The 26,377-nt window shown below is 61.3% G+C and overlaps 1 protein-coding gene across 1 annotated transcript in view; it reads left to right on the forward strand.

Moving 5' to 3' along the window:
• Positions 1–25,090, forward strand: part of KIF25 (kinesin family member 25) — a 50,736-nt gene extending 25,646 nt beyond the window's left edge. Inside the window, exons 11-17 of the mRNA XM_064596974.1 lie at positions 1,769–1,945; positions 1,989–2,222; positions 3,083–3,234; positions 4,418–4,561; positions 4,914–5,069; positions 5,881–6,031; positions 6,171–25,090. Coding sequence (XP_064453044.1) covers positions 1,769–1,945; positions 1,989–2,222; positions 3,083–3,234; positions 4,418–4,561; positions 4,914–5,069; positions 5,881–6,031; positions 6,171–6,180 — 1,024 coding nt within the window. The 3' untranslated portion in view covers positions 6,181–25,090. The remainder of the gene's footprint in view (positions 1–1,768; positions 1,946–1,988; positions 2,223–3,082; positions 3,235–4,417; positions 4,562–4,913; positions 5,070–5,880; positions 6,032–6,170) is intronic.
• Positions 25,091–26,377: the final 1,287 nt, after the last annotated feature.

Below are 26,377 nucleotides of genomic sequence, written 5' to 3' on the forward strand. Positions count from 1 at the left end.
TGTGCTCATTGGCACCCTTGGCGTCGTGAAGGTGCCTGGCTCCTTCCAGCCCAGTGACACCACAGCCTTTGTGGCAGATCTCGGCTTATCAGCAGACGTGAGGAGCTTTCTACCTGCCAGGCTGAACGAACAAGGAGTCCAGAGAATGCGCGTGATAATTTCCAGCCCTCGAAAAGCCCAGAACGAACACAGAGAGGATCCAGGAGGATGCGCAGGACCAGGGGTGGCCCTCCCACCCGCCCTGCTTCAGGGCTCCCCCCTTTGTAACCTCACGGGGAGCCCACACGTATTTTTGTGTAAAACTCACTACAGCAGGCGTCCTGCCTACTAAACACTCGGCTTCTTCACGGCAAAGACCGAAGACCACGTTTCAACACCGTTCGCAGAGTCTAGCAAACTACTGAACACCAGAGAGACAAACGAACCAATGCATGGAGCAGATCAAGTACTTAAGTAAATGGGAGGAAATCTTCAAATCAGCTCCCTGGTATTATGTAGATAAGAAATTTCGAATTCGGGTTTTGTGACGCCCAGAGACACGGCCGTTCACACGAGGGGATGGAGCCACACGCCGAGGTCAGGTTTACGTGAGCGTGTTCTCGAGAGCGGAGGGAGGGACGTCCAGCCCCCAGCTCAGCTGACCTAGCTCTTCGCTCTTCCCAGTTACTCTTCTTAGAGTCTTTCTTCTCTGCAGACCCCAGCGTGGAGGACGATCCAAATCTGAACTCTGTGCCGAAAATTATTTTCACTGGAGAATTTATTTTTTTCTTTCATCTTAGTCTTTCTCGTTTCCTTGACTGTATCACCAGAAGACATTAATTGCTCATTTTATCTTGGCTCTCCGTAGCTCCTCGGTAAACTCCATCTATCCATGCTTGCGTAAGACACACCAGGCTGCGTGTTTTCTCGGCAGACACCCTCCTCCCACGCTGGACTTCCAGCCCCGGATCCAGAATTTCTTTGTGGACAAGAAAGCACCGTACTCAGACTCAGACTGGTCTCACTGAGCACGTGTCAGATGAGCAACGATCCCCAGAAGGCAGGGGCGGCCTCCGTGGGCTGTGGGAGTTTTGTGGAAAGGCGCTAGCAGGGGCGTGGGCAGGAGGAGCTGGGCTGGTGGTCACTCTTGCCCTGACTAGGGTTATGGGGTTTTTCTCTAAGCGGGTCGTATCTGTATTTTTAAACCTTTCCATGGTCAGCACATAGCACCTTACAAGATGAAACAGAAGAAGACGTGCAGTGGTTTCTAAGAGGCTGGGTACGTTGTCAGGAGGTCCTGGCAGGGCTTGGCTGGCGGTCTGGGCACGAGCCGGGCTGCGGCAGGAGCCGGCACCCAGTCCTCCCTGGAACGGAGCAAACCCCAGCCCCGGGAAGGTGCTGAGCCGTCCTGTCCTGGCAGCCGGCTTTGGGCTTCTGTGTGGTGATGAGACTCGGCCGAGGGGCTTTCTGCATGGAGGCTGCATGCTCTCCCTGCACCCTCCCCTCGTGGGCCTGGGATCCTAAGGGTCCCTACCGATGGCTGAAATCATTGATTCAGATACGGCTCAGATAAAGCAGCTGTTCCCAAGACAGTTGCTTACCCTGCGGTTCGAAGAGAATTCGCTTTCTTCCTGCTGGTGATAAGACGCTGCCCGGTACTCACGGGCTGGGGGTCTCGCTGCGTGTCCCGGACGGCAGCCTGTCCTGTGAGAGTGGGTCCCCTACAGCTTTCTTCACGGGGCTGCCCCAGTTCCCGTGGTGGCTGATCCCTCGTGTCCCCACCCCCCAGGCTTATTTCAGAAAACCCATCAAAGAGCCTGAAGGTCGACGTGTCCATAGTGGAAGTGTATAATAACGACATTCTTGACCTTCTGGCCAAAGAGCGCCGCACGGAGGTGTCTGGGCCCAAGCGTGACGCGCCGACAAGCAAGGCAGCAAAGCGGGAGGTCTCTCCGCCAACCCGGCAGTGAGTGTTCAGCCGTGGCCCGGCTTCTCTGAGCGGCCGGCAGCCTCACCGGGATCCCATTATCGCTGAAAGGGTTCACGGTGTTGTTGCACTTAGGGTGTGTCGTGCATTTTTCAGTTTGCTTTAGAAATTATCTTTTTAAAATCACAGTTGAAACAGACACGTTAATTAACCTTTTAAAATATCTTGATGACAAATGTGTGACAGGTCCCATCCTCATATTCCAGATGAGGGAGCGAGCTTGGAGAAGTGGACTTCCCCACGGTCCCGCCATTAAGTATAAACATCCTCATTTCCGCTTGTACATGTCAATATTTGATAGAATACAGTAATCATTCATCTTGTAAATAGGGAAGGCTCCTCATATTTTAAAAAATATTTTATTTATTTATTTGACAGAGACAGTGAGAGAGGGAACACAAGCAGGGGGAGTGGGAGAGGGAGAAGCAGGCTTCCCGCGGAGCAGGGAGCCCGATGCGGGGCTCGATCCCAGGACCCCGGGATCATGACCTGAGCCGAAGGCAGACGCTTAACGACTGAGCCACCCAGGCGCCCAAAGTCTCCTCATATTGTTTAAAGACACTCCTCAAAGTTGCCTGTTCCCTGAGTCCACATCTGGGTATCCAGTTTGCTCGCGGGGGGCGGGGGAAGGCTGTCTCCCCTTGTTTGATGAGGGTTAGGGTAGCGAGCCTGTCCTGGGATCTCAGAGTCAGTAAGGGAAGGGTCTGCAGCTGTTTCTAGCATCTGAAAAAAACCTGCAGGATGGTACAGTGAACCATAAGTTTGCACAAGGTAACCAGAACTCTCAGCTTTTGACTAATAAGACTCAGAACAACATAGGTCCCGCTGATGGGAATTTCTGATTAGCTGTCATCTCTCACTAACTAAAATAGGGAAATGGACTTTTATTGGAGTCCACGGGGTGTCCTGAAACAGTTGATTATTCCAGAGTAAAGCAGTTCATGACACGTCAGTCAGGCCTCAGAAAGGAAGGCGTTTGATTTGCTGTTTTATTTTGTCTGACGTGTGCTTCAGTCCGCTTTCCTACAACAGGTCCCCTTGGTCTGGGTGAGAGGGTGGGGGGCGTCCCTTGCCGCCACCCCAGGCGCGCTCCCCATCACTCGGGCTCTCTGCCAGGCCCGTCCACAGTGCGGAGGACTTCATCGCGCTCGCCGCCGGAAGCCTGCAGCTCAGGGCGCAGCTCGCCACCCAAGTGCACGCCCGTTCTTCTAGATCCCACCTGATAATAACGGCCACTCTCACCGCAGCCTCCCCCTGCGACAGCCCCGGTAAGTGGCCGTGTGCACCTGGGCAGGGGCATGGAAGAGAAGTTGCACGGAGCCCGAGGGTGGGAATTGCAAACACTCCTTTGGAGGGTCTGGAACCCAGCCTGAGAAGAGAGGGGATCAGGGTGAGGGACAGAGGAAAGGCTTTGTTAAATAGGATATAACACGAGGAGAATGGGCGTATTTGTATCTGGGAATACGATGCCCGAGTCGTGAGTGTGATTTGGGTTTAGAAAGTCACAAACCAGTATATACAATGGTGCCAGTTATGTAAGAAAAGTAAGGCATGGGTTGCAAGGGTCTGGACGTCCCAGTCGGTGAAGACTGGGCCAGCACACAGGGTCGTCTGTGGGACTCGCGAAGCCCAAGGCCCCCAGGCTGGGATGGACTGGCCGAGGACCCAAATTTCTGTAGGCTCCCGGTGCCAGAGTCCACGGGCAGAGGATGGCTGGTCCAAGGCCTACTTCACTTGCGGTTACACAGATGCCTGGTCGCGGGGGGGGATGGGGGGTGATACGCCCCTGATCTGTGGCTGCCGAGGTGGTCCAGGCAAGGGAGGACGGGGGTTGGGGGGTCAGTGCAGAGATTCCTGACTGCCCTGAGCCCCAGACTCAGCCTGATGAGTCCCAGGACCGGGCGCACCTGCAGGGAGGGCGGGGCCGTGGGTGGGCAGGTGCTGTCCAGGGAGCCCACAGCCACTAGCCACATGGGAGAAGGCCGTGGAGACCAGAGTGGATTTTATGTAGTTCTTTCTTTTTTTGTAAATTATGTGTATGTTTTATGCTTTCCACAGTAAATATATTATTTAGGTTTAAAAAAAATCCCTTTAGGAAGTCTGTTTAGGAATAATGCTCGATGAAATGGACACACACGGCAAAATGAAGACCAGTTTTGTCAGGATTTCTGTGGGGGCCTAGGAAACAAGGGTGGAGTTTACCTCTGTCAGGGCCCATCGGGTATTAATCTGTGTCATTACTGAGTATTTCTGGGAACATCATTTGGTGCTCATGAGACTACGTGGGCACTGGCCTCCCTCTCCCTGTTTTACCCAGAGAAGCCCCTCCCCATGGCCAGCCCCCCACCCCGGAGTGTGGTCCTTCGGGATGAGGGCCCACTCTTCGGCGCTGCGGGAAGCTGAGGGAGGCTTTGTGGACGTCACTCCCGGGTACATGTCACCCCCTTGCAGCTGACCGGCAGTCACCTGGACCACCGCTCGAGGGGCGGCCAGCCTGGGGCAGAGTGTCGCCCGGGTCCCCGGGGGCCCAGCGACCCGCGGAACAGGTGCATGCCAAGCTGCAGCTCGTGGACCTGGCGGGCAGCGAGTGTGTGGGTAAGCGCAGAGCCTCTGTCCGGGGCGAGCGGGGATGTGGGGCGTCCTGAGCATGGCCCCCGTCTGCAGTGAGCTCACAGCTGCTCCTCCCAGTGGGCAGCTGTCTTTCCATGGCTGCCAGACGTGCTCGTCCCAGAGCGATGCCCCCCCCACGGCTCTGCAGCGGCCAGCCCATTCCCAGTCGAGGCCATGCAGGAGGTCAGAGGAGGACGCCGATGGGACTGAGGGGCTCCCCACTCAGTGCTCCCTTCCTGAGAAGCGACAGTTTTGCTTTCCCTCGTTCATTTCTTGGTGTTGCCAGAGAATTCGTTGCCCATGCTAACCACGTGGCTGGGTCTTCGTGCTTTCCCAGGTGTGTCTGGAGTGACAGGATCGGCCCTGAGGGAGACTTCGTTCATAAACCGGAGCCTGGCGGCCCTCGCGGACGTCCTGGGGGCCCTGTCGGAGCGCAGAGGCCACATCCCATACCGCAACAGCCAGCTCACCCACTTTCTCCAGGACGTTCTTGGTAACGTAAGGGCCCCCCAGAGGCCCCAGACCACAGGACCCCCAGGTGGTGGCACGGCACACTCCCTCCCCTGGGGGGCTCGCTCCTCCTGGCCGTACCTCCTTGGGGGACTTCCTGGGCCCCCAGGTCACTGTTGTCCCCTCCCAGAGTATTTTCAGCGCTATTCTCCGTGTTGCTGTGCACTGGGTTGCTTGGTTTGCACGTGCCTGGCCAGCCCTCCAAGTAGGTCCTCGGCTCCTCGCAGGGCCGCCTCCACATCCTGTGTCCCAGCCTGTCGGGCGCGTGGTGGGCTGCAGCTCACCCTGAGGATAGCTGGGGTAGAATGAATGTTCTAGGCTTTCTATGCGTCTCATCCTGGCGTCTCCTCTCTCTCACTGCAGATGGGCTTTCTCCACAGGAAGAGGCAGGGCTGCATCCAGGGTTCATGTTTCGGCTTCTCCCTCTAGGAGGGCCCCTGATGCGTGAGGCTGGGCGCAGGGCAGCGGGGCCCCCGGGAGACACACACAGCCCTTGCCGTGGCCTCCCAGTGTCTGCGTGGTTCGCCTCCCCGTCCTTCCGTCCTTCCCTCTCCCTTGTCCCTGGGTTTGCTTTTCCTCCCAGGCCGCTCAGCACCCCCTGTTGTCCAACAGGCTGGGGAGCCCTGGGTGCTCTGGCTGGGGGACCCCGCCATCACACGCCCTCACCAGGAGCGACCCACGCCCAGGCCCGCGCCCCCGAAGCCGGCGTCCGACTCCACGTGGGCTCCGCAGTAGCTTAGCCATGCCGGGTTTCTCTTGGGCTCTTTCACCTGCCGTTCCTTCTTATTTTAAAGGAGGTGACGCAAAGCTCCTGGTGATTCTGTGCGTGTCCCCCTGCCGGACGCACGTGGCAGAAACGCTGCGGTGCCTGGGGTTTGGGGCCCGGGTGAGGCAAGTGCAGCGAGGCCAAGCTGGAGGGGGCAGTGTAGCCCCCCGGAAACCCAGGTGAAGCAGGAGCCGTGGGCGGGTTGCCCGTTAATGGGCTTTGTGCCCTTATGACGAGTTTCCTGTCATTCCTTGACAATGTATGTGCCCTAACACAAGCTCTTTGACTTTGGACTTCATAAGCCTGTTGTTTTCCAAGGAACCAGTGACACGCTGACCCGTCATCAGGGAGCAGGAGACGCCCAGCAAGAAGCGGGGGGGACGGGGACATGGCGGCCGAGCAGGAGCTGTGCTGTCTGCCGACCAGCAGGGAAGGTGCGCAGACCAGACGATCCGGGGTCGGAGTGCAGTTCCAGAACCACAGCCCCGGGCTCTCGTGCCGGCCGCCTGACCCGGACACTTTCCTCAGCCCGTAAAGCCCCGTTCCCTCGTCTGTAAGACGCCGGGTGTGCTCAAACACGCCACCAAGAGCAGATGTTTCATGTTATTGCTCCTCCTCGTAATGACCCATCGTCCCAAGCCGACGTCCCAGCGCTGGCCATGACGCGTGACACGTGGCGGGCCACAGGCTCTCAGCGTGGGGGCCGTGCGTGGGATCCAGGGGCCCCGGGAACTCGGATGCGGTGCGAGCTCCCGCCCCGACCGGGGGCCGCGCGCAGATGCGGTGTGCGTGTCTCGGTGTCAGCCCGGCAGCGCGGACTCCTTGGGTGGAAGCCGCTCCGAGCCGCGCCCACGGGCGTGCGGGCCTCACAGACCAACAGGACGCGTGGCCATGCCCTCACCACACGTGCGGCTCTGGAAGTGAGGCTCAGACACAGGTCCCCGTTGATGCTTCCGGAGCACAAGTGGCTTAAGTGTGAGGAAAACCCGTTCAGACCTCAGCCTGTTTTATGTAAGAGTGAGCAAAATGTGTTTTCTAGCGATTAGCACGAACCCAGCAGGCCTGCTCCGTGCGTGTGTCTGCGGGGACGGTGTGCGTGGCCCTGAGGGAGGCATGAGGACCCACGCCTGCCTCAGTCCCCCCGGGGTGCATCCAGGGCCTCGCTCCTCACCGGCCTTCCCGTTCCTTCCCGCACCGCCCGGGACCCAGTTCCTGCCAGACTCCGGGACACGGGGTGCAAGGCTGGGCCCGCTGCAGGTCACGGGGCGGGGCGTCCCCCGCGGGAGAAGGACGCCACAGAGGGCGGGGTGGGGCCGGGTCATGTAGACGATGGGGAGGGTGACAGATTGATCGGCTGCTAGAGGACAGACCACGGTGAGCGCGCCTGGGCGTGTGCGCGCCCCATGAGCGGGACGGAGACCGCAGCACGTGGACACAGTGTTCCAGTCCTGACACAAACGTTGTCAGCGGCACGGCTGCCGGGGACACGATTTCCCAAAAAGCTGAAAACTCAGCAAAGTTACAGACAGATCCGTTTTAGAGGCTCTGACACGGAGAGACTCCCCACCGCGGAGTCGGGTGACGGGGACAGAACCCACCCCTGTCCGTGAGGGCGGCCCCAGACCGGGTGTGCGCCCGGGAGCCCCTCCACACCAGCCTGTGCGGGACGCGTTGCTGCCATCCCAAGGCAGGTAGGGGACCGCCAGGGCCGGCTGGAGAGTGACCACGCGGGTCCTCGGCCACTCATTGGGGCGCGGCCCACTGCCCGCCGAGAACAGTCTTTCTTCCTTGCATGTGCTGTGAGTGGCCACCTCTGCACCATCCATGCCCCCTGCAGCCCAGCGTCCTGTGCCCGCCGCCCCGGACGCCCCCTCAGGACGGTCCTGCGAGACGGTCACGGGCCTCTGGAAGCTGAGGCAGTTACGGCCGACAGGGCAGGGACAGGGCATTTGGGGCAGGCGGAAAGCGTGCACACAGGATGCGTGCTCAGGGCCCCTGTCTGCATGTGGCCATGGCTGTGGCCGTGTGAGCCCCCAGGCCTCGGGGTGGCCGAGCGCCAGCCTCAGAGCCGCCGCTCCGCGTTGGCGTGATGACCGTGCAAGCCTCGCCTCCGACTGGGCGTGTTTGGCAGAGGCGGAGAACACTTCATCGTGGGGGAAGTGGGAACTGAGCTCGGCCTCGCGGCCCCTGTCACCGTCGGGACGCCAGAGCGCGTCCCAGGGCTTCAGGGCCTCACGGATTCCCGGACCTCCCCTGCCGCCCGCGCACAGCCTGCCTCTGTCTCGGCCGCCCCCGGGGCCTGTGTCTCCCAGAGGTGGGGGCCCGCGTGTGGAGGAGGGGGGGCACGTGGAGCCTGTGGCCTTTGGCCCCATCGCTGGCACGCAGAGAGGCCCTGCCCCACGTGCCCTGACAACACGGGGCGCTCTGGGAAGGTGCCTCCCAGCCCTGCCCCTCCCGTCACCGGCCGAGCGGCCCACCTGTGCCCCCCACATCCTCCTGCCCCCCGGCTCCCTTCTCCTGGCTGCCCCTGCCCTGGGACAGAGCGGCCCGACCTTCCTCAGACACAGTTCAAGCCACTGTGCCGAGGACGCGCTGTCGCGCGCTCCTGGGTCCGCGTGCACAGGTACCCCCGCGCCCCTCGGGGCTTGCCTCCCGCATCCTTGGGGCTGGCTCGGTGCCCCCACCCCCCAGGGTATTTCGGGGATACTGAACAGCCAGCACCAGTCGCATCCCCCCTCAATGCGCATTTTCCGCTTGCGCGGTGGCCTCAACCCTTGGCCCTGAGCCACTGGGTCCGGGGCAACAGTGTAGGAAGGCCCGGGGCTGCAGGGAGCAAGGGCCGCGGGCGTCAGCGGGCAGGGTCTGCGGCACACTGTCTGGGAGCAGCCGCTGAGGCTGAGGGTGAGCGCGGGGCCAGGGCGGGTACAGCCGGGGGTCTCCTGCGGGAGACAGCGAGGCGACCCATTGCTGTGAGGTAAGTACTTGGATAAAAGAGCATCCGGTCCGAACTTTTAAAAAGTGTGAGGAGTACAAAGGGTCCCGAGACCCCAGGGCCCCTCCCCCGCCCCTGCACTGAACCCCAGGCTGAATTCGGGGTGAGGCCCCTGGCGCTCTTCCGCCTCCCAGCAGGCCCGCCTTGGCCTTCCTTCGCCACGTCCTGGAAGCCACTCTGTCCCCGCCCGGGGAGGCGGTAACCTGTGAACCACTGCCCTCCCAAACCCGACCCGCGTGCCCCTTGGGGCAAGGGAGCCAACCCTTTCTGGCGAGTCAGTGGGTTTTAACCACTTACGGTTAAAAACATCTTCATTCTGCAAATTTTAGAAAACCACATAGTCACGTGCGGATGGGGCCCAAGGCCGAAACTGATGGGCCTCGTGGTCCCCCTGCTCCCCTCCTGGAGCCCTTGGCCACTGTGCCCGGGGCCTGGCTCCTCTCTAAGAGCCCCAGGTCCCCTGGACGGACGCCCTGGTCCCCGGGAGTCAACCCTCTCTTCTCCTCTGCCGAGCCTCCAAGCCCACGCAGCGGCTCTGGGGCGGCCGGCCACGGAGTGAGTAGGCTTTTCTGCAGAAAGGACGTCCTGTGCTCTAGATTCTGTCTCCCAAGGAGGTGGGCCTAGGTGACCCAAGGGCCACAGGGCAGAGTTCACCAAACCAAAGTGAAGGTTAGACATGCCCTCTAGACTCCTGGGTCCATGACTTCAATGGGCTGTGGGTCCCCGAGGGCCACAAGCCCCTTGCACTGGCAGCCGGCCCAAACAGAACTGCCCCAGGTCCACTTGTGACGTCCTGCATCCCAGCAGGGTGGCAGCCATGCTCCCCAGCGCGCACCCGACTCCCCCGGCCTCACCCCAGGGCAGGAGGGGTCGCAGCGAGACCAGGCAGTTGGCCCAGGGAACTGCAACAAAACAGCCCTCGGGGTTTCTGTGACTCTAGACCTGGTGACTCGGCCTCTGGCCTCCATCCAAACCTGGCCCAGGCCTGGCCTCCACTTTCCTGAGCCATCTGCCCACTCCTGGGGCCCGGAGGGAACCTGGGTGGGCTTCCTTTCAGCCCCGCGGCTGTGGTGCAGGACCCTGTTCCCCTGGCCCACCACACCCCTGGGGGCCACACGACCCTCCCCACTGGTGGTCACCATGGTCTCAGAGTGTAGATGAGTCAGCCTACTTAGCAGCCCCACGCCAGCCCTGACCTGTGTCTTCTCACAAACCATGCGTCCCTACTAGTTAAGACCCATTTTCCAGGAAAACATCTGTTTTGCCTGAAAGAAAAAGTCCTAATCTGCACAAAGGAGAAGCTAGTATTTCTGACTTTCCGGCCACTCTTGCCTCCGCCGTGTGTGTCAGGCTTTCACTTTTTCTGGGTGGGCAGGAGTGGGGAGGGCTGGAGATCACTTGCCCCGGGCCCCTCTTGGCCTCTAATTGTGCTCCCCGCTCACCCAGCAACCCAAGATTACCCGGTGGTTAACAGACACTTGGCATAATTTTCCTTGTCTGTCCATGGGGCCTGGAGGAAGGATAGAAATAGGAGCCCCTCCCAGGTTCTGGTGGTTTCTCGGGGTCAGCCAGCGGTCCCTGCTGCCCCATCTGCCAAGGACACAGGGCAGGGCCCTGGCCTCCCTCTGGCCCCGGCCATCCTCAAGTTACGGATGGGTGGGATCAGGGGTGATGGAAGACGGAGTCTGGGTGTGAGCCCCGACTTGCACCAAGAGGAGCTGGTCAGAACCACATGGCCCTGAGCACGCCAGGCTGGTCCTGCCCAGGCCCGCCCCCCACATGCCCACCCTCCCGGCCCCCCCCCCCCCCCCCCGCCCCGGGCCTGGGGCGGCGCTGGGCAGAGGCTCACGGCGTGTGTCCAGCGCCCTCTTGTGGCAGCTGGGGAGAGGTGCGGCGTCCCCCAGGGCCGGCCGCCAAGCCCTGTCCATTCACCACGTCCGCTCACCCTCGTGTGTGCACGCGTGGGCCTGTGTGCGGGGGCCGGCCCCGCAGGCTCATTTCTGCCCCACCCAACACCTTCTTTGCGCAGTAGCCAGTCAGTCCGTGGGGCTGAGCTCTCGTGCCCACGTTTTCTTTGTAGGAAAATAATCCCCATAGACCTCAGGTCAGAGCAAACACAACCCCATTTGTTACTATGGCGACTGGTGTTAGTACGACTTTGGAAAATCACGGGAAGCAGGAGCCCCAGACGGCTCTGGACGCCCTCCTCCCATCCTTCAGGCCCCGACCTCCTGCTGCCTGGCTCAGGGGCCCTCCCTCAGACTTCTCTCTTGTGGCCGCTAGGCTGGGTGCCCTCGGTAGCCCGGGGCCCGGGTACTTCCTGCACAGGGACCAGACGGGCAGCCAGCAAGCCTGCCCCACCACCCTGACCCCGGCCGGCACCTGCCTAGGGCTGGCCCGTGACGTCGTCTACAGGGAGCCTGGGTGCCCACAGGGACCCCTGCTATCCGGCCCCGCCCCGTCCATCCCCCACGGCAGAACTGCCCCTTCGGCAACTCCAGGCCACAGAGGAGGGGGTAGAGCAGCCCTGCTTCTCTCCGAGGAGCACACTTGGTAAATATGAGCTCAGGGGGCATGAGTGGCCCCCCACGGTCCCGTCCGGGCGGTACCACCAGGCGGCACGCAGGAGAAGCCCTCAGCCTCCTGGCCCGCCCAGCGCAGGCTGGTTCAAGCGTCCGAGGCAGGTGTGGATTTAGGTCTTTATTACACGTGCGCGCTGTGTACAAACACAAGATGTGCTTTCACAGAAAGGATCAGGAAGCCCAGCCCGGGCAGCGTCAACCTCGCTGTGCGTGTGTGCACATGCGTGCCCACACCCCCACGCGTGCACACGCGCACGCCCCCACACGCGTGCACATGCGTGCACACGCACACACACGCATGCGCCCCCCACACGTGCACACACGCTCACGCACACACACGCACACAGCGGCTCACAAGCTCCGCCCTGCCTCTCCAAATGAGCCTGAGCTGAGCTCCCGCGCCCAGGTGGCCTTCCCAGCGCGAGCACGAGACACGGGGAGCTGTCCCGGCCACAGGGCTGTGTGGCGGGGGGCCCCCCATCACCCGCGGAGTACTCGGGACCACCAGACAGGCACAAGTCCGTCCATCTAGATCAAGGGGCAGCAGGTGTGCGGGTGCGGATCCTGTGCAGGGGAGAGGCCAGAGGGGCCCAGGTAGAATGAGCCGGACCACAACCGGATGTCCATTGAGAGCCTCAGGCTCGGGGCTTGTTACGACCGTCTCATATCCCACCTGCTCCAGAGCAGCCTCTCTCAGGGTCTCTGGAAGGGATGCAGGGGCCCAGCTCGGGTTAGGAGGCAGTGACATCAGCACAAGCCCTGCTCTTCCACCTGGGGGCACAGGCGCTAGTCTGCTAACAAGCACCCCGTGCACCGGCGGGCTCAGCCCAGCGACCCTGCACCATCCAGATGGCGGCCGGCTCCAGGAAGGCCACCTGCAAGCAGGGCCTGGAGGTGGGTGGGGGCAGCGTGCCTCGGCCCTAGGGAAGCCACCCTGCCTTTGCAAGGAAAGCACAGCCATTAATCACGGGGAGTCCTCCCAGCTGTAGCTGCAGCCGCAGCGCTCCTGAGCCACGCGGTCCAACCGCAAGCTGGCCGCTGGGGCCGTGCACCTGCCAGCACATGCTGCCTGCTCCCTGGCCTCTGAGTGCACCGATGTACAGCCCTGAGTGAAGGTCAGCTGTCCCTCAAAAGCACACTTTCCCAGAACTTGCTACCGCGTGTAAAACCACCGGGCTGTTAAGGTGGTGTGAAGCTGGGAAGAACCTCTCCAACCCCAGATGTGGAGGATGGGTCAGGTGCAGAGCGTGGGGCTGGGGCTGGTCCCTGCTCCGCCCCATCTCACCTGCAGTCTTCTGAGCCCTAACGGTGACCAGCGCTGTCCCAGGCCAGGAGCCCTGGCTGCTCCCGTGTGACCTGTGATGGGAAACGACCGGAACACGGGCTCTGTCTTGGGGCGCAGAGTGAGGAATATTCAGAATCTAGATCGCGGCTTCACTGGTTGGCCTAGTTGCCTCTCTGGCCTTACGGGCTCCACAGGGACCAGGAGTCCAGATGATCCTGCGGCTCCAGCCATGGTGCTTCCCGTGGTGTCCGCACCCTGTGGGTGGCGGACACGTCTAGACACGTCTGGGGCGAAAGCTGGGCCCACAACTCACAGAGAGGGATTGCAAACAGAGTGGTCTAGCGGAAGCCGGTGGCCAATGCAATGACAAGTGACCATGCCCTGGGTCAAAGACTCCCAGAAGGCTGTGCACTTAGCCCGACCATCCATCAGGGTCAGTGCGGAGAGAACCCGAAGGGAATAGCTAACATATCTTCCTTCCCAGAACAGATGGGGCGGTGCTACCCGAGGGGCCAGCACGGTCCGCCCCTCAAGCCTGAAGACTGCATGGTCAAGAAGACTTGACTTCTACCTCCTGGTGACCCAGATGGATGGAGCTGGGACCCGTCATTGTTGGCACGAGAGTGGGACCTGCTCATCCCCTCCAGGCCTGACATGAGAACCTGCTCCACACACTGACAGGTGAACGCACAGGGGGAAGGGGCTGGGGCGGGGGGCGGACCTCGGTCAGCCAGGCGGTGGCAGGAGCCTCAGGAGCAGGAGGGGTGAGGGCCAGAGGCCGTCCTGATGTGGGAGGCTGCTGAGGTGTGGATGAGGTGTGGGCGCGGTCCTGCTGGGTAGACAGAGCCCCATGTGGACGGGACTTGCCGTGCGGATGAGCCATGCTGTGTAGATGCAGCCAAGCTGTGTAGACGGAGCCCGGGGCGGACGAGCCGTGTCTTGTGGATGCAGCCGTGCCGGGTGGACAGGCTGTGCGGCGTGGATGAGCCCCAAGTGGGCAGAGCCACATCTGCAGTTGTCCCCACCACAGACTCCTCTGGGGCTGGTCGCCCCTGCTCACTGCAGAGGTTCCCGGCGGAGCGTGGTCCCGGCTGCCGTGGTGTGGGCCTGCCTCTGGTAGGGGGTAGTGTGCGTGCATTCTGCCTCTCCACCTCCAGCCACCCCCGCAATTCTGTCCTCCCTGAGCACGCACACCAGCACCCCTAGCTGGGGATGTCCACACGACCCCTTCTGCCTCTGGCCCCCAGAGTCCCTCATCCGGAGGCTCCCGCCTTGCCCTGTCCTCACTGCACCCTGCTGGGCCCACTGTCTACACGGCCCCCTTCTCCTGTCCCCCCCGTGCCCCCGAGGCCACAAGCTCTGTGGGCAGGAGTGGGGCATAGGCCGTGGCCCCCCTGTCCTCAGCCAGGACAGCTCAGGGAGGGAGCGGCTCCTTCTGCGTGGGCTCCTCCCTCCCTCTCCTATCCTGGAGGTGACTCCTACAGCTGGTGCCTGGGTCCCCTCTGGGGCCCTGATGCAGAGCCCACCCCATCCCGAGGGGCTGCTGGATGGGGGGCTCACAGCCCTGGGCTGTTTTCTTCCTTTGAACTGGTCGGACTTGGTTACTATTGGATAGATTTTAGGAATAAGATCTGGAAGCATCCTCGGAAGTCAAGAACAGCTTCCCACCCCCATTTCCTGGGTGAGGAAGCCTGTCCGGTGCTGGGGCTCAGAGGCGCTGCCCCGGGTCCTGTCCAGGTGGGGGCCCAGCTAGCCCCCACTACTTTGCATCCCGCAGGGTGAGTTCACCGCTGCAGAGGGGCCACGTGGGGCCGGTGGATACAGGCTGTCTCGTCGCCCTTTTGGGGGTACGTCCTGTCTGCCGTCTCTGGGCCGTGAGCCCCCAGCTGCACTGGGAGCTGACCCTGCCCAGGCACTGTGGCTTCTCTCCCCCTCCTTGGTCTAGCTTCGTCCCTCTCTGGGAGTCACATCAGAGCCTAATATTCTCTCTGTCCAGGGCACCACCCCCAGGTCAGGCCCAGCAAGGCGGGGAACCCCCAGCCCATAACCATTGGCCGCCGCCGCCGTCCGCATGGGGCACGTGGTGGGACGACCCTGGTGCGCTCGGGTCACCCCGGCCGAGCCCTGACGCTCGCACCCTCGGCCACAGGACAGGGCAGGGAAGGGCGGGCTGCAGCAGGGGGCTGGAAGAGCAGGCGCGCGGTCGGCAGCCCTGCCACAGGTTCTTAGCACGCTCTCCCTGCACGCCTCCTCCCTGCGCACAAACACTAGGCAGCTGAACCCCGCCGCCTCAGCTGGGCACCGAGGGCTTAAAGGGTCGCTGTGATGTGCGGCGGGGGCGGGAGGCCCGGGGGAGCTGTGCGGACAGACAGACACACAGACAGGCTGAGCCTTGGAGCTCCGAGCTCCCTCCCACCCCTCACCCTTCAACCCCCGTTAGTTACTGGGACAGAAGTGCCTGTGATTTCCTTGTCTGTCTGTCTGCCGGGTGGCTCATTCCCAGCCCTCGCGTGGTGATGGTAAAAAGCAGACTGGCTTTCCGTGCACTTTCTTGTTGTTTCTGCATCCTGCTGCTTGTGCCAGAGCAGACCCTCTGCCGCCTCTGGGGCCCCAGACGTCCCGGAGGGCACCTGGCAGGCAGAGGGGGGCAACTCTGCTTTAGACCAAGGTGCCGCTGGGGTCCGGTGTGGGAGCAGGGGTCTGCCACTGGAGGAGGAGAAGACCTCACACAGCTGGAGCCCGGGCGGGCGGCGGGCAGTGCTGGCCGGGGCCACAGCCCTCGGCAGGGGCCCTTCGTCATTTATTCAGGGGACCTGTGCTGAGCCCACTGACGGGCGGCCAGAGGTGCCGTTGTCCTCACTGAGAAGAGAAGCAAAGGCAACTGCCTCCTCAGCAATGACGTTCCATCCCTCCAGCTGCTTGGGACACAAAACTGGGGGTCACCTTTCTTTCTCCCCTCGACCCCAAGTCCAGACAGTAGCAAATCCTGATGGTTTTCCCTTCGAAACACCCCCTCACCTACCTGCCCACGTATCCCCGTCCACCCCCTGCTCCACACCTCTCTCGTCTCGCCCCCTGGACTCTGACAATGGGCTCCCAGAGTCTCCGCTTCCAGACTTGCCCACCATACCCAACACCTCAGCCTCCAGAATCTTGCTGATCAGGGGGCAAATCACCACACTCCTGCCCAAAGTCCAAAAATGACTCTCACCTCCCTCAAAGAAGCCAGAGCCTGAAAGTTAACTCCAAGGGCTGGCCCTGTTTGCTCTCTGGCCTCCCTGCCTTCCTGCCCCAGGACCTTTGCATGTGCTGTTCTTCTGCATGGAAGGCTCTGTCCTGTACATCTGCCTGGCTTTCAGAAATCAGCTCACATGTCTCCTTGTTGGGGAGGCCCGTCCTGACTCCCAGCGCACACTGTCCTTCACAGCTGAGCGTAACTAGACACGTTTTTCTATTGTCTCTCTCCCCCCGCTGGAAGGAAGCTCCCTAAAGTCTGATTCACTGCTGCAGCCCCACTGTATGTACTCAACAAATATGTGTTGGGCTAAAAAAAAAAAAAGCCACTACCTGCCTAAAATATTTGCCAATTTGATTCAGTGATCCTCTTAGGTGGGCTATTGATGCCATTGTGCAGATTTGCAAACTGAGGCTCACAGACTGGCTCTGGAATCCAGGCCTTGGGCTTCCACCCATGGCTTTCCTACCAATTTCACTTCTGGCCTGCTTGCTGGAACGCAGTGTTGTCAAGAGGCCCTTTCTTGCCTGGTCTGCCAACTCCCACAGGCCCCAGAGGGAGCTGCAGCTTCTCCCAGGCGCGGGTGGGGTCCCTGGGTCCATCTCTTCATTGCCTTGGGCTCAGTAGGAAAAAGGTGTCCTGTGAACTACAAGGTGTTGTCATCACTGATGTGTGCTGCCAACTTTCCAAGGACTTGATGGAAGAAGACTAAGGACATCGCAAGTCTTTCCTGGTTATTAAGACAACTTCTCAGAAACTAATACGTTATCGCAAAGCCACACACCCGACATCAGAGCTGCGGGGTGGCAGAGACCCTGGGGCAAGCGGCCTGGAGGCCCAGTGCTTCCAGACTCATCACCATGTTTCTGTTAACCCCCAACACGCAATGGGACTGCGATGGCTCTCCTCGTGTCTTGCTGATTACCTGCCTTGCTCACTGACCAGCTCCTCACAGCACAGTGCGTGTGTCCTGGCGGCTGTGTCCCCATGGCCATGACAAAGGTCTGAGCTAAAGTAAGTTCTCAGTAATGACCCACTCAATGGGTGGACACCTGGCCCAGGTAGAAGGCCACCACTAGGGTGGCCCCACGGCAGCTGTCCCATGAGGCAGACCGGCCAAAGAAGAGACGAACAAAGGCAGCCTTGATGTGTATGGAGCACGCAGCATCCAGTCCGGGAAGATGGTTTTTAGGACCCAAAGCTGTTAGAACTCAATATCGCAGTCTTCACACGTGCTCCCCCACCTCAGAGCTCATGGTCACAGTCATCATATGTGCTCCTCCACCTCAGAGCTCAAGGTCATGGTCATGTGTTCTTCCACCTCAGAGCTCAAGGTCATGGTCTTCACACGTGCTCCCCCACGTCAGAGCCCAAGGTCACGGTCATCATATGTGTTCCCCCACCTCAGAACTCAAGGTCACAGTCATACATGCTCCCCCACCTCAGAGCTCAGGGTTGAGATCATCACTCATGCACTTCTAGCCTGTCAACTGCAATGAACCAACTCCAGGGTTTTCACTTGCTCAAGGTGGTAGCTGTATCCCACAAATGTCAACCAAGACAAACTCACAGTCTTTTCACAGAACCTCCGATGAGGTTCTTAGATCTTTGCAGCAAACAAACATGGGATTTCGAGGCTGAGTCTTTGGAACTCTTTAGAGACTCTGCATTTGTTTGGAGTAAAATGAATGTAATCTAGACCTCCATGGTTAGACTCTCTGAACAGCCACCTGGAGAGCTGCTTCATAACGATCCAGAACCTTCTGCTCCTCACTTAGGAAACTGAGTTCAGGTGCAAGTAAACCGCAACTGAAGAGGCAAACAAACCCCTTTTGTTAGAGGGTAAAATGAAAAGGTTTTTGGCTTCGTTGTGTTTCCAGTCCCATCTGTCGAGCAGCATGGTGCTGCGTCGTCATGGTAAACAGCAATCCTCGGTGCCTGCTGTTCAGCCGGGTCCCTCTTAAGAGATGCATGTGTTGTACAGATGACCCGGGTCCCCACCAGCCACTCTTTGGCAGGTGGCCTTGGAGAGTTAGCTTTCCCAGGCTGGCGGCCAGGAGCCCCCTGCCCCCTTCTCAGCTGCGGTTTCACCGCCAGAGAGCCTGGCTAACTTTCCCAAATGCCTTCATATACACAGTCCCATGAGACTGACCTGGAGGGAACCAAGTCCAACAGGGATAGGAGAATGGCTCAAGAACAGATCAATGAGGCTAGAAGCAAACTACGGGGTGGTGCTACTTCTACCCTGTCCGGTGTCCTCCCAGGCCTGATGCATTCCCGGGGCCTCCAGACCACAGCTGCCCTGGGGCAGACCTTCCAGCCTACAGCTGCAAAGATCACTCCCGTGATCCCACAGAGAATGAGCAGAGGAGTCTGATGCAAGGGGACAGTGCCTGGGTGTTCTGGATTTACAAACCAGGGTCAAAACCACAGATAAGGAAACGGAGCAGCAGAGAATGTGTCCCTTCAGCCCCCATGAGACCAAGTGTTCACACACCAGGCAGAACACCAGCACAGGGCCACCCGCTGCCCAGGTCAGTCCCTCCCCGGCGCCTGCGGATTCTTGGAAGGGACATCTTTGGGGGCAGCACTGTCCTCTGCTTGCTGCCCAGCTTTTGAAAAGCTAGCTCCCTGCTGGGCACTGGCACTGAGTCACGGAAGAGAAACTGTAAACTGGGCTTTCTAGAAGTCAGGGGCTCACACTTGGGACAGCCTGGTATGGAAGGAATGCTGAACCAGTGGTCAGCCTGGCCCAAGCTCAAAGCCACGTCTCCGTCCTTCCCAGTGAGCGTGGACAGAGCAAGTCCATGGCACAGGCAGGCTGGCAATAAGGAGGGCACCCCCCAGCACGTCCCTGGGCTCTGACACCAGGATGCCCTGATCCACCTTCCTCTGCGGAGAAAGCGTGTGTGGCTCAGCAAGCCCAGACAGAGCCCCCTCCCCCCGTGGAAGCAACCTGGGCCTGGCCGTGTGTCTGTTCTGACCCTCGTGACAGACTCACAGCCATGGTCCATGCCCAGTGACCCCGCAGACAAGGAAAACAGCCCTGACGCGAGCCCTCTGTATTTCCAGCATCTTCAGAGAGACTACTGATCCAAATTGTTGCTGATGGCAAAGAAGAACAACTTAAAATATATACGAACTTCAAGAAGTGATACAAAGCTAATGTTTTAAACATGCACCCATAGCACCATTCATGAAATGCTGCTAGTTTCAGCAACAAAGTCTGCCCTGGCGTGGCCTGGCAGGCATGGCCATGTTCCTCAAGTCGCTCTGATCCTGTTTCCCAGGGTGCAGAGCTGGTTTCTTTCTTTCTTTCTTTCTTTCTTTTTTTTTTTAAGATTTTATTTATTTATTTGGGAGAGAGAGGGTGTGAGAGAGAGAAAGAGAAAGAGCAGGAGCAGAGGGAGGATTAGAGGGAGAAGCAGGCTTCCTGCTGAGCAGGGAGCCCAATGTGGGGCTCGATCCCAGGACCCTGGGACCATGACCTGAGCCGAGGGCAGACTCCCAATCGACTGAGCCACCCAGGCGCCCACAGAGCTGGTTTCTGCCAACACTGGATGTTTTCCGAGGACCCTCCACGTCCTGGCACAAATGCCCGCTGGGAGCCTGGCTCAGGTCCAGCACCAACATGCGCATCCTCTCTTTCTCAAGGAACTCAGGGAGAACAGTGTCAGCAAACTCTCAGAGTGACAGAGGTCAGCCCATTAAGGTGCATGTGGGTGAAGGGACGCTGGCCTCTGGAAGGCAGGTGGCCCGAGGATCGACCCAGGCCTGAGGCGGGAGGGAGGAGGGGGAGAGGGGGTCCAGGGGCCAGTGGAGCCTGGGGGAGCACGGGAGCACCTCTTACCAGGGACTGGTTTACCCAGTTCACTAGCTGGTCACCTGGCAAGACCCCTGGGAGTGGAGCAGGCTCGGGGAAGAGGGGCAGATGCTGGGGTGGGGGCTGCAGGTTGGCCTGACCATGGGGCTGGGCTGCAGGGGGCCAGCTGGCTGTGCAGCCTGGGGAGGGGAGGGCCCTGGGCTGGCCCTGGGCTGGGGCCAGGTGCCGTGGGTGGGAGGCTATTGCCTTCAAGGCTCCTAGACTTTGCTTATCCCCTTTCTCAGGGGACAGAGTCCCCTGGGGGTGGGGCTCTGCTCCGGTCAAGGACCCAGATTCTGGTGAGAGGGGCGTTTGCTGCCCATCCGCACCCTCTGCTGGAGGGCGGACACCCCAACTTCTGATCTTTGACTCGCTCATTCAGAAGCACACTTGGTTGCTGCCCTGGGGCCCTCAAGTCCCTGGGCAGAGGATGATTCAGGGCATGTCCATGTAAGCAGTGACCCTCCCATGCCCAAGGTGGGGTGGGGCAGGAAACTTCCCCAGAGAGTAGAGGCTCCTCACACAGGGGGACCCCCAAACGGTCTCAGGTCCTACTGTGTGGACCAGACGACTGGTTTCTGATTCTACTGTAATCCTGCAAGGCTGCGGGAGGCTGGGGACGAGGTGCGGGGATACTGGGCAAGCTGCCCGGAGTCCCACCGAGTCACGCCCTGCGTGCTGAGCCCCGGAGTGCCTGGCTGCGTTCCAGCGGCTGTTCCGACGTGCTTGATGGCAGCCCTAGTGGAAGAGGTTGTACGGTGCTCTGGAGCACACACACCTGTGTGCAGACCGCTGCAGGACCGGTGAGGCCACCAGCTTCCCCTCACCCTGTCCCACGCCCTCACCAGGGGCTCCTGGGCCACTGAGCGCTGGGACCTGCAGTGGTGCGCGGGGGGGCTCTTCAGGAGGGCCTGATCCACGAGCTGGACGCATTTGGAGGCCCCATCCCGCTCCCCTGCCCGGTGGGAGATGTTCCAAGGACTCAGCCTGGGGAGAGTGGGTGCTGTTGAGACCACCTGGACAGTAGACGTGACTGAACCCCGTGAAGGCTTCTATATAAACTTCTAAGATCCTGGCAGGCAGGCGCAGGGAGCTTTGCGTGTCGAGGTCGCCCACGACAAGCCTTGTCCGTAAATTCCCTTGCTTGTTAAGACAGCCACCTGCCAGTCTGGAGGCGCCTGCCTCTTTCTTCAGTTGCTCTTGGCCCTCTGTATATGGGGCCCCGTTTTGAATTTCACCCAGGAAGCTCCCGGGGTTTCAAACCAACAAATGGCAAAGCATGGATGCAGACATAGTGAATGTGCTCCATTAAATTCTTGCCCCTGTTTTCAGAGGGTGAGCAGAGCATGGTGGGAACCTTTATTTATCAGGGCTCATAGCCACAGATGTTGGTTAGCCTCCCCTGGCACCTGAAGGGGGCCGGCAGGGCTGTGCCCAGTGGTGAAACCATGCAGAGCCTTGCCCTGCAGAGCCCCGGGGACTGTCAGCTTATATGTCCACTCTGCCAGGCCACAGTGCCCAGGGCGTGGTCAAACATCACCTGAATGCCGCTGTGAAGGTGTTTTTAGGTGCGATTAATCTCGATGTGAGCAGACTCTGAGCCTCCTCCATCATGTGTGGGCCACATCCAATCAGTTGAAGGTGTCAAAAGAAAAGTCTGAGGGCCGCCAAGGAGGGGTTCTCCTCCGAGGGCCTCCGGCTGCGAGCGGCAGCCTCAGCTCTACCTGCGTCTCCAGCCCCACAAGCCCGTGAGCGAAATGCTGCAAACCTCCCGTCTCCCCCAGTCTCCCCTGCACGTACATCCTGTGGGTTCCATCTCCATTTCATGGAGAACGCTGACTACTACTTCCCAGATCCCACACCCACTTTCCTCATCTACACACGCGGTCTGGAGGGCAAGGCCCCCGGCGCAGCGCGTGGGAGCTGCCTGCGTCCTCCTACGCTTGTCCTGGACCCCGGGGCCCAGCTGCCCTGTCTGCTCGGCTGCCCCGGGATGCCTTTTCCTTCCCTTCTCTCCCCACTGGCCATGCACCTGCTGCCGGAAGGCCACTGCTCCCGTCACTCTGACGCTTTCCTCTGTTCCTCTGTCCACCTGTGGTCCCTTGCTGGGGCCCCCGGGGCAGCCTGCTCACCCTGACAGCCTCCATCCTCCCTTCGCCTCTCCACACAGGGGCCTGGGCATCCGGACACTATGATGGGACAACATGAGGGCCCCACTGTCCCTCGGCCCCTCTAACCCTGGCCGTGGTGGGCCGCCCTCCCCTTCCCCCCTGCCCTCCCCCTGCCCTCTCCTGGTCTGGAATTCCCCAAGCCCCCCACCAGGACCTTCAGTCCCAGCATCCCTCCACCTGCAAAATGCTACCTCAGACCCCGGCTCCTTCCCACCACCTGCCCCGACCCCGAGACGCCCGGGCTGATGGCCACACAGACCGTTCTGCCATCGAATCTGTGGGTGTCCTCACGCTGTGACCCTTGCCTCTCGGGGCAGGTCCCCAGGGCCCTGCAGACGTGCGAGACCAGCAATGCCGAGGTGCTCTCCTCAGAGCACCAGCCCCACCGTGGCACCACCTTTCCCTGTGACGCAGTGAGGGTCTCTGTCTGGGGCTTCCTGGATGGGAGCAGAGTGGAGGCCTGTGTGTCCTGCCATCAGCCTGACTCAGAGCACACAGCAGGTGCCCCACGGACAGTTGGTCAAAGAAAGAACCGATTCCAGTGATTTCAACAGTGCCTCCCTCACCCCCCATTAAGCCTCTTCCTGGGGGCCACGCGGCAGTCCCAGCCAGGCCAGCAGGCAAGGGCAACCTAGGAGAACAGGGCCTGTCCCCGGTGGCCTCGAGCTGGCGCGGCAGGCGCAGGGCAGGGTGAGCCAGGCCTCGGGGCTCAGTGGGCTCATCTAAGCAGACTCTCAGCCTCCTTCTTGGGGGTCCCACGGTGACCGTTGGGGTCACGCCTGCACTGTCCCAAGAGCAGGATTTGGTGTCCTGGGTGTCATGGACACTCCATAAACATCCACTCCTTCCTCCTCCATTAAACTGCCGGTGGAAGTAACCCGGGTCTTGACCCCCTCGCGGATCACTGTGCTACTTCTCAACATCGCAGAGTGTGGGCCATGTCCGGGGAGCAGCCCTCACCGGCGCCACCACCCCCGTCCCTCCGAGAGCTCCCAGAGGAGGGGGTGTTGAGGCAGGGTCCTGGCCAGGTGCCATCGGCAGGACAGTGAGAGCCCAGGGTCACGCGGGCAGCTGGAGAAGCTCAGGCCAGAATTAAGGGGCCGACACCCCGCAGCACTGAGTGGGTGCTGGTCCGTAGCCTGCCGCAGTCACCGTCGGAACGCCGGTGTTGCAAGTGGGCTGGCTCCTCTGGGACAAGCTCACACCAGCCTCCCGGCCGGGCTCCCCAGCTACAACACGAGCGGGCACGCGGACAGGCCGCCGAGCCGGGGGGTGCAAGGGAAAGGCTGGGAGCGCCACTGGCCGCCTAGGCCCACCGTGCTGCCCCTGCCCCCCCACCCCTGCCCTGGGTGCCCAGGGTCACATCACGTGTTCAACGGGATGGCAGAAGAGCTAAGACCAGGTGACCACAGCACCGCTGTGGTGAGAGCTCTGCTCGACAACAGGTGTTGTCTGACAGTTCCCAGGCCTGGGGTCGGGCCCCGAGAGTGACCAGAGCTGCTCTTCAAAGCCCCGTCCTTTGAAAAACAGAACGCACAATTCCTGTCCCGTACAAAGTGCACGGTCTGAGCCTTAGGATGGTACTTCAAACAAAAATTTAAGCAAGGGATTCTGGGTGGGAAAGATCTCTGGAAACCACTGTCTTAAGAATCCTGAGACTTCAGAACAAACGTGGACACCTCCTACAAGTAAAGAAATGGTTCTGTCACTCGCTAAACAAAGAAAGCATTCGTACAAGAGCAGACAAGCTGCACTGTAATTAACACCTCCCCACCCGGGTTCTCAGCCCCATGCACCCATGTGAGCCCTCTTGCCGGGATTAAGTAAAGGAACATGAAACGTGCCAGAAAAGCTGCGGATTTACTCACATCCTATATGTTATCCGTAGACGGTTTAACGCACTGCAAGAGCAAAATGCCTCCGTTAGCCAAAGCTGGCCATCAAAGCTCCTCAGACTTTACAGCAACTTCTAGAAGAAACAGGATGCAGACCTTCTCCAGGACCGTCAGGAGGGCCGAGTGCATGGCTGAGCAGATGGGACAAAACAGACAGCTCGGGGCAGACCAGTCTGGCTATGGGGGGCCAGGTAAGCAGGCAGTGCCCCCCGGCCTGGACAGCTGGACACCCCCCCACCCCCTCGGCCACGGCCACGGCCTGCCGAAAAGCACACCAGAGAGCTAGGGTTCCTGCCTTCCTTGGTCTTCTAAGGGCTGAGGGTTTCCTGAGGTTGGATTCCACATCTCTCGTTCGCTGCAGGGCTTTGGGGCCACACCTGAGCCCCAAGAGGATTTCACTGTGTTTAACCAAGCCAGGCCTGCAGGTGCCCTGGCGCCCCACGATCCCGGTCACCAGAAAATCTGCACCGCCCGAAAGAATGAGTCGGACACGACTTACAGAGCCTCCTCTTGTCGGCACACACCTGCTCCCAAAGGTAAACAATCAACCCAGGCCCTGGGCTGACCTTCCTCCGGGTCTCTTCTAAGACAGGCTGGATCCGGGTGGGCGGGTGTGGGACCCAGTTCACTTTCTGCTGACCCTTAATTGTTGGGGGCTGGGGTCCCACAGAGGAGGGGGATGGGCCTGTGTCGGGCCGCCCGGCTGGCAGCAACCTTCCCACAGTTTGCTTCAAAGGTCCACTCAGGTGGGAACATGCCTGCACTCACGCACTGACTCCTCGGACCACGACCCCCGTGGTCACCTCTGACCCCGCACTCACAGACCCACCCCACCTCCCCAACCACTGTCTGCTCACTTTCGCCCTAGCCTTATTTCCAGGAGCTTTAGAGGGCCTCCTGGAACAAAGGAAACATCCCCCACTTTGTGATTAAATGCTAAGATGTCATTTTGTCACCTCCCACCCCCACACACCCCTACACAAACTACCCAAACCACCTAAGCCTGCACACCCGGCAGTGGGTCCTGCACCACTGGGGTCTGTACCCCTCCCTCCCCCACCCTTAGGAGCAGGGAGGTGACCCCCTCCTGTGTTTCCCCTCAATGCTTTCCACCAAGGCCACAACAAGGCTGCCCGCCCCGAAGACCCAAATCCCCGCCAGCCTCCTCCAAGTCTGTTTAGGCACTTTTGACTCCAGCCCCTCCAAACAAGCTCAGGAAACCTAAATTTCAGGCCACACCAGGGTCAAGGGTGGGGCCAGGAGACTGAAGACCCCACGCACCCTGCGCACCTGCCTCGGGGTCCAGGAGGAAAGGGCGGACGGGTGCAGAGGGAAAGAGGCGGAGGGGGAGAGGGATGGGGGGAGAGGCAGGGTGGTGGGCCAAAGGGCCTGGGAGCAGGGACCCCCATCCAGCCTCTAAGTCAGAAGCCACCCGGGGGGCAACAGGGGGCCCAGGGGCGGGCCCTGGGCCCTCTGCTCTGGACTTCGGGGCGCAAACTCCCAAAGGCGGACGGCGGCGGCGAGGTGACAGCCCGTCCTGCCGGGTGCCCGCGGCCCTCAGTTGCCCGTCCGTGGGAGGGGCCACGGGGAGGGACGGACGCGCTCACCTGCGGGGGTCGCAGTCCTGGTGCGGGTCGGGCTCACGGTTCCGGGTCGGGGTCGGGGAATGGGCGGGGGTCAGGCTCCGGGTCTGGAGTGGGGTCCGGGGTAGGGTCCGGCTCTGGGTCGGGGTCTGGGTCCGGGTCGGGGTCTGGCTCCGGGTCCGGGTCCGGGTCCGGGTCCGGGTCGGGGTCAGGGTCGGGATCGGGGTCCGGGTCGGGGTTGGGATCCAGGTCGGGATCCGAGTGCAGCGGCGTGAAGGCAGCCGCCGCTTTTCCCGATCTCCGCGGAGCCCCGGAGAGGCGGCGGTTGGGGGAGAGCGGAGGGGGCGCGTCCGAACTGCGGATTGGCCGGCGCTTCGCCGCTCTCCGCCCGGCCCCGCCCCTGCCCCGCCCCTCCCGTCCCAGCCCCGCCCCCGTACTCTCCCCTCCCCCTCCCTGCCCCGCCTCTCTCCGCTCCGCCCCGCCCCTCCCGTCCCAGCCCCGCCCCCGTCCTCTCCCCTCCCCCCTCCCTGCCCCGCCTCTCTCCGCTCCGCCCCGCCCCTCCCGTCCCAGCCCCGCCCCCGTACTCTCCCCTCCCCCCTCCCTGCCCCGCCTCTCTCCGCTCCGCCCCGCCCCTCCCGTCCCAGCCCCGCCCCCGTACTCTCCCCTCCCCCCTCCCTGCCCCGCCTCTCTCCGCTCCGCCCCGCCCCCTCCCGTCCCAGCCCCTCCCCCGTTCTCTCCCCTCCCTATCCCGCCTCTCCCCTCCCTCCCCGCCCCGCCCCGCCCCGCCCGGCCCCGCCATCTGCCTTTCCGCCCTCCGGCCCCGCCCCTGCCATCCTGGGCCCGTCCCGTTCTCTGAGCTACCCTACCTTCCAGCCCCTGCCCCGCCCCTCCCGTCCCAGCCCCGCCCCCGTACTCTCCCC

The sequence above is a fragment of the Mirounga angustirostris genome, unplaced genomic scaffold (genome assembly GCF_029215605.1).
Source record: "Mirounga angustirostris isolate CCGP_5_RB_7025 unplaced genomic scaffold, mMirAng1.0.hap1 SCAF_8, whole genome shotgun sequence".
In the NCBI taxonomy this organism is placed as follows: domain Eukaryota; kingdom Metazoa; phylum Chordata; class Mammalia; order Carnivora; family Phocidae; genus Mirounga; species Mirounga angustirostris.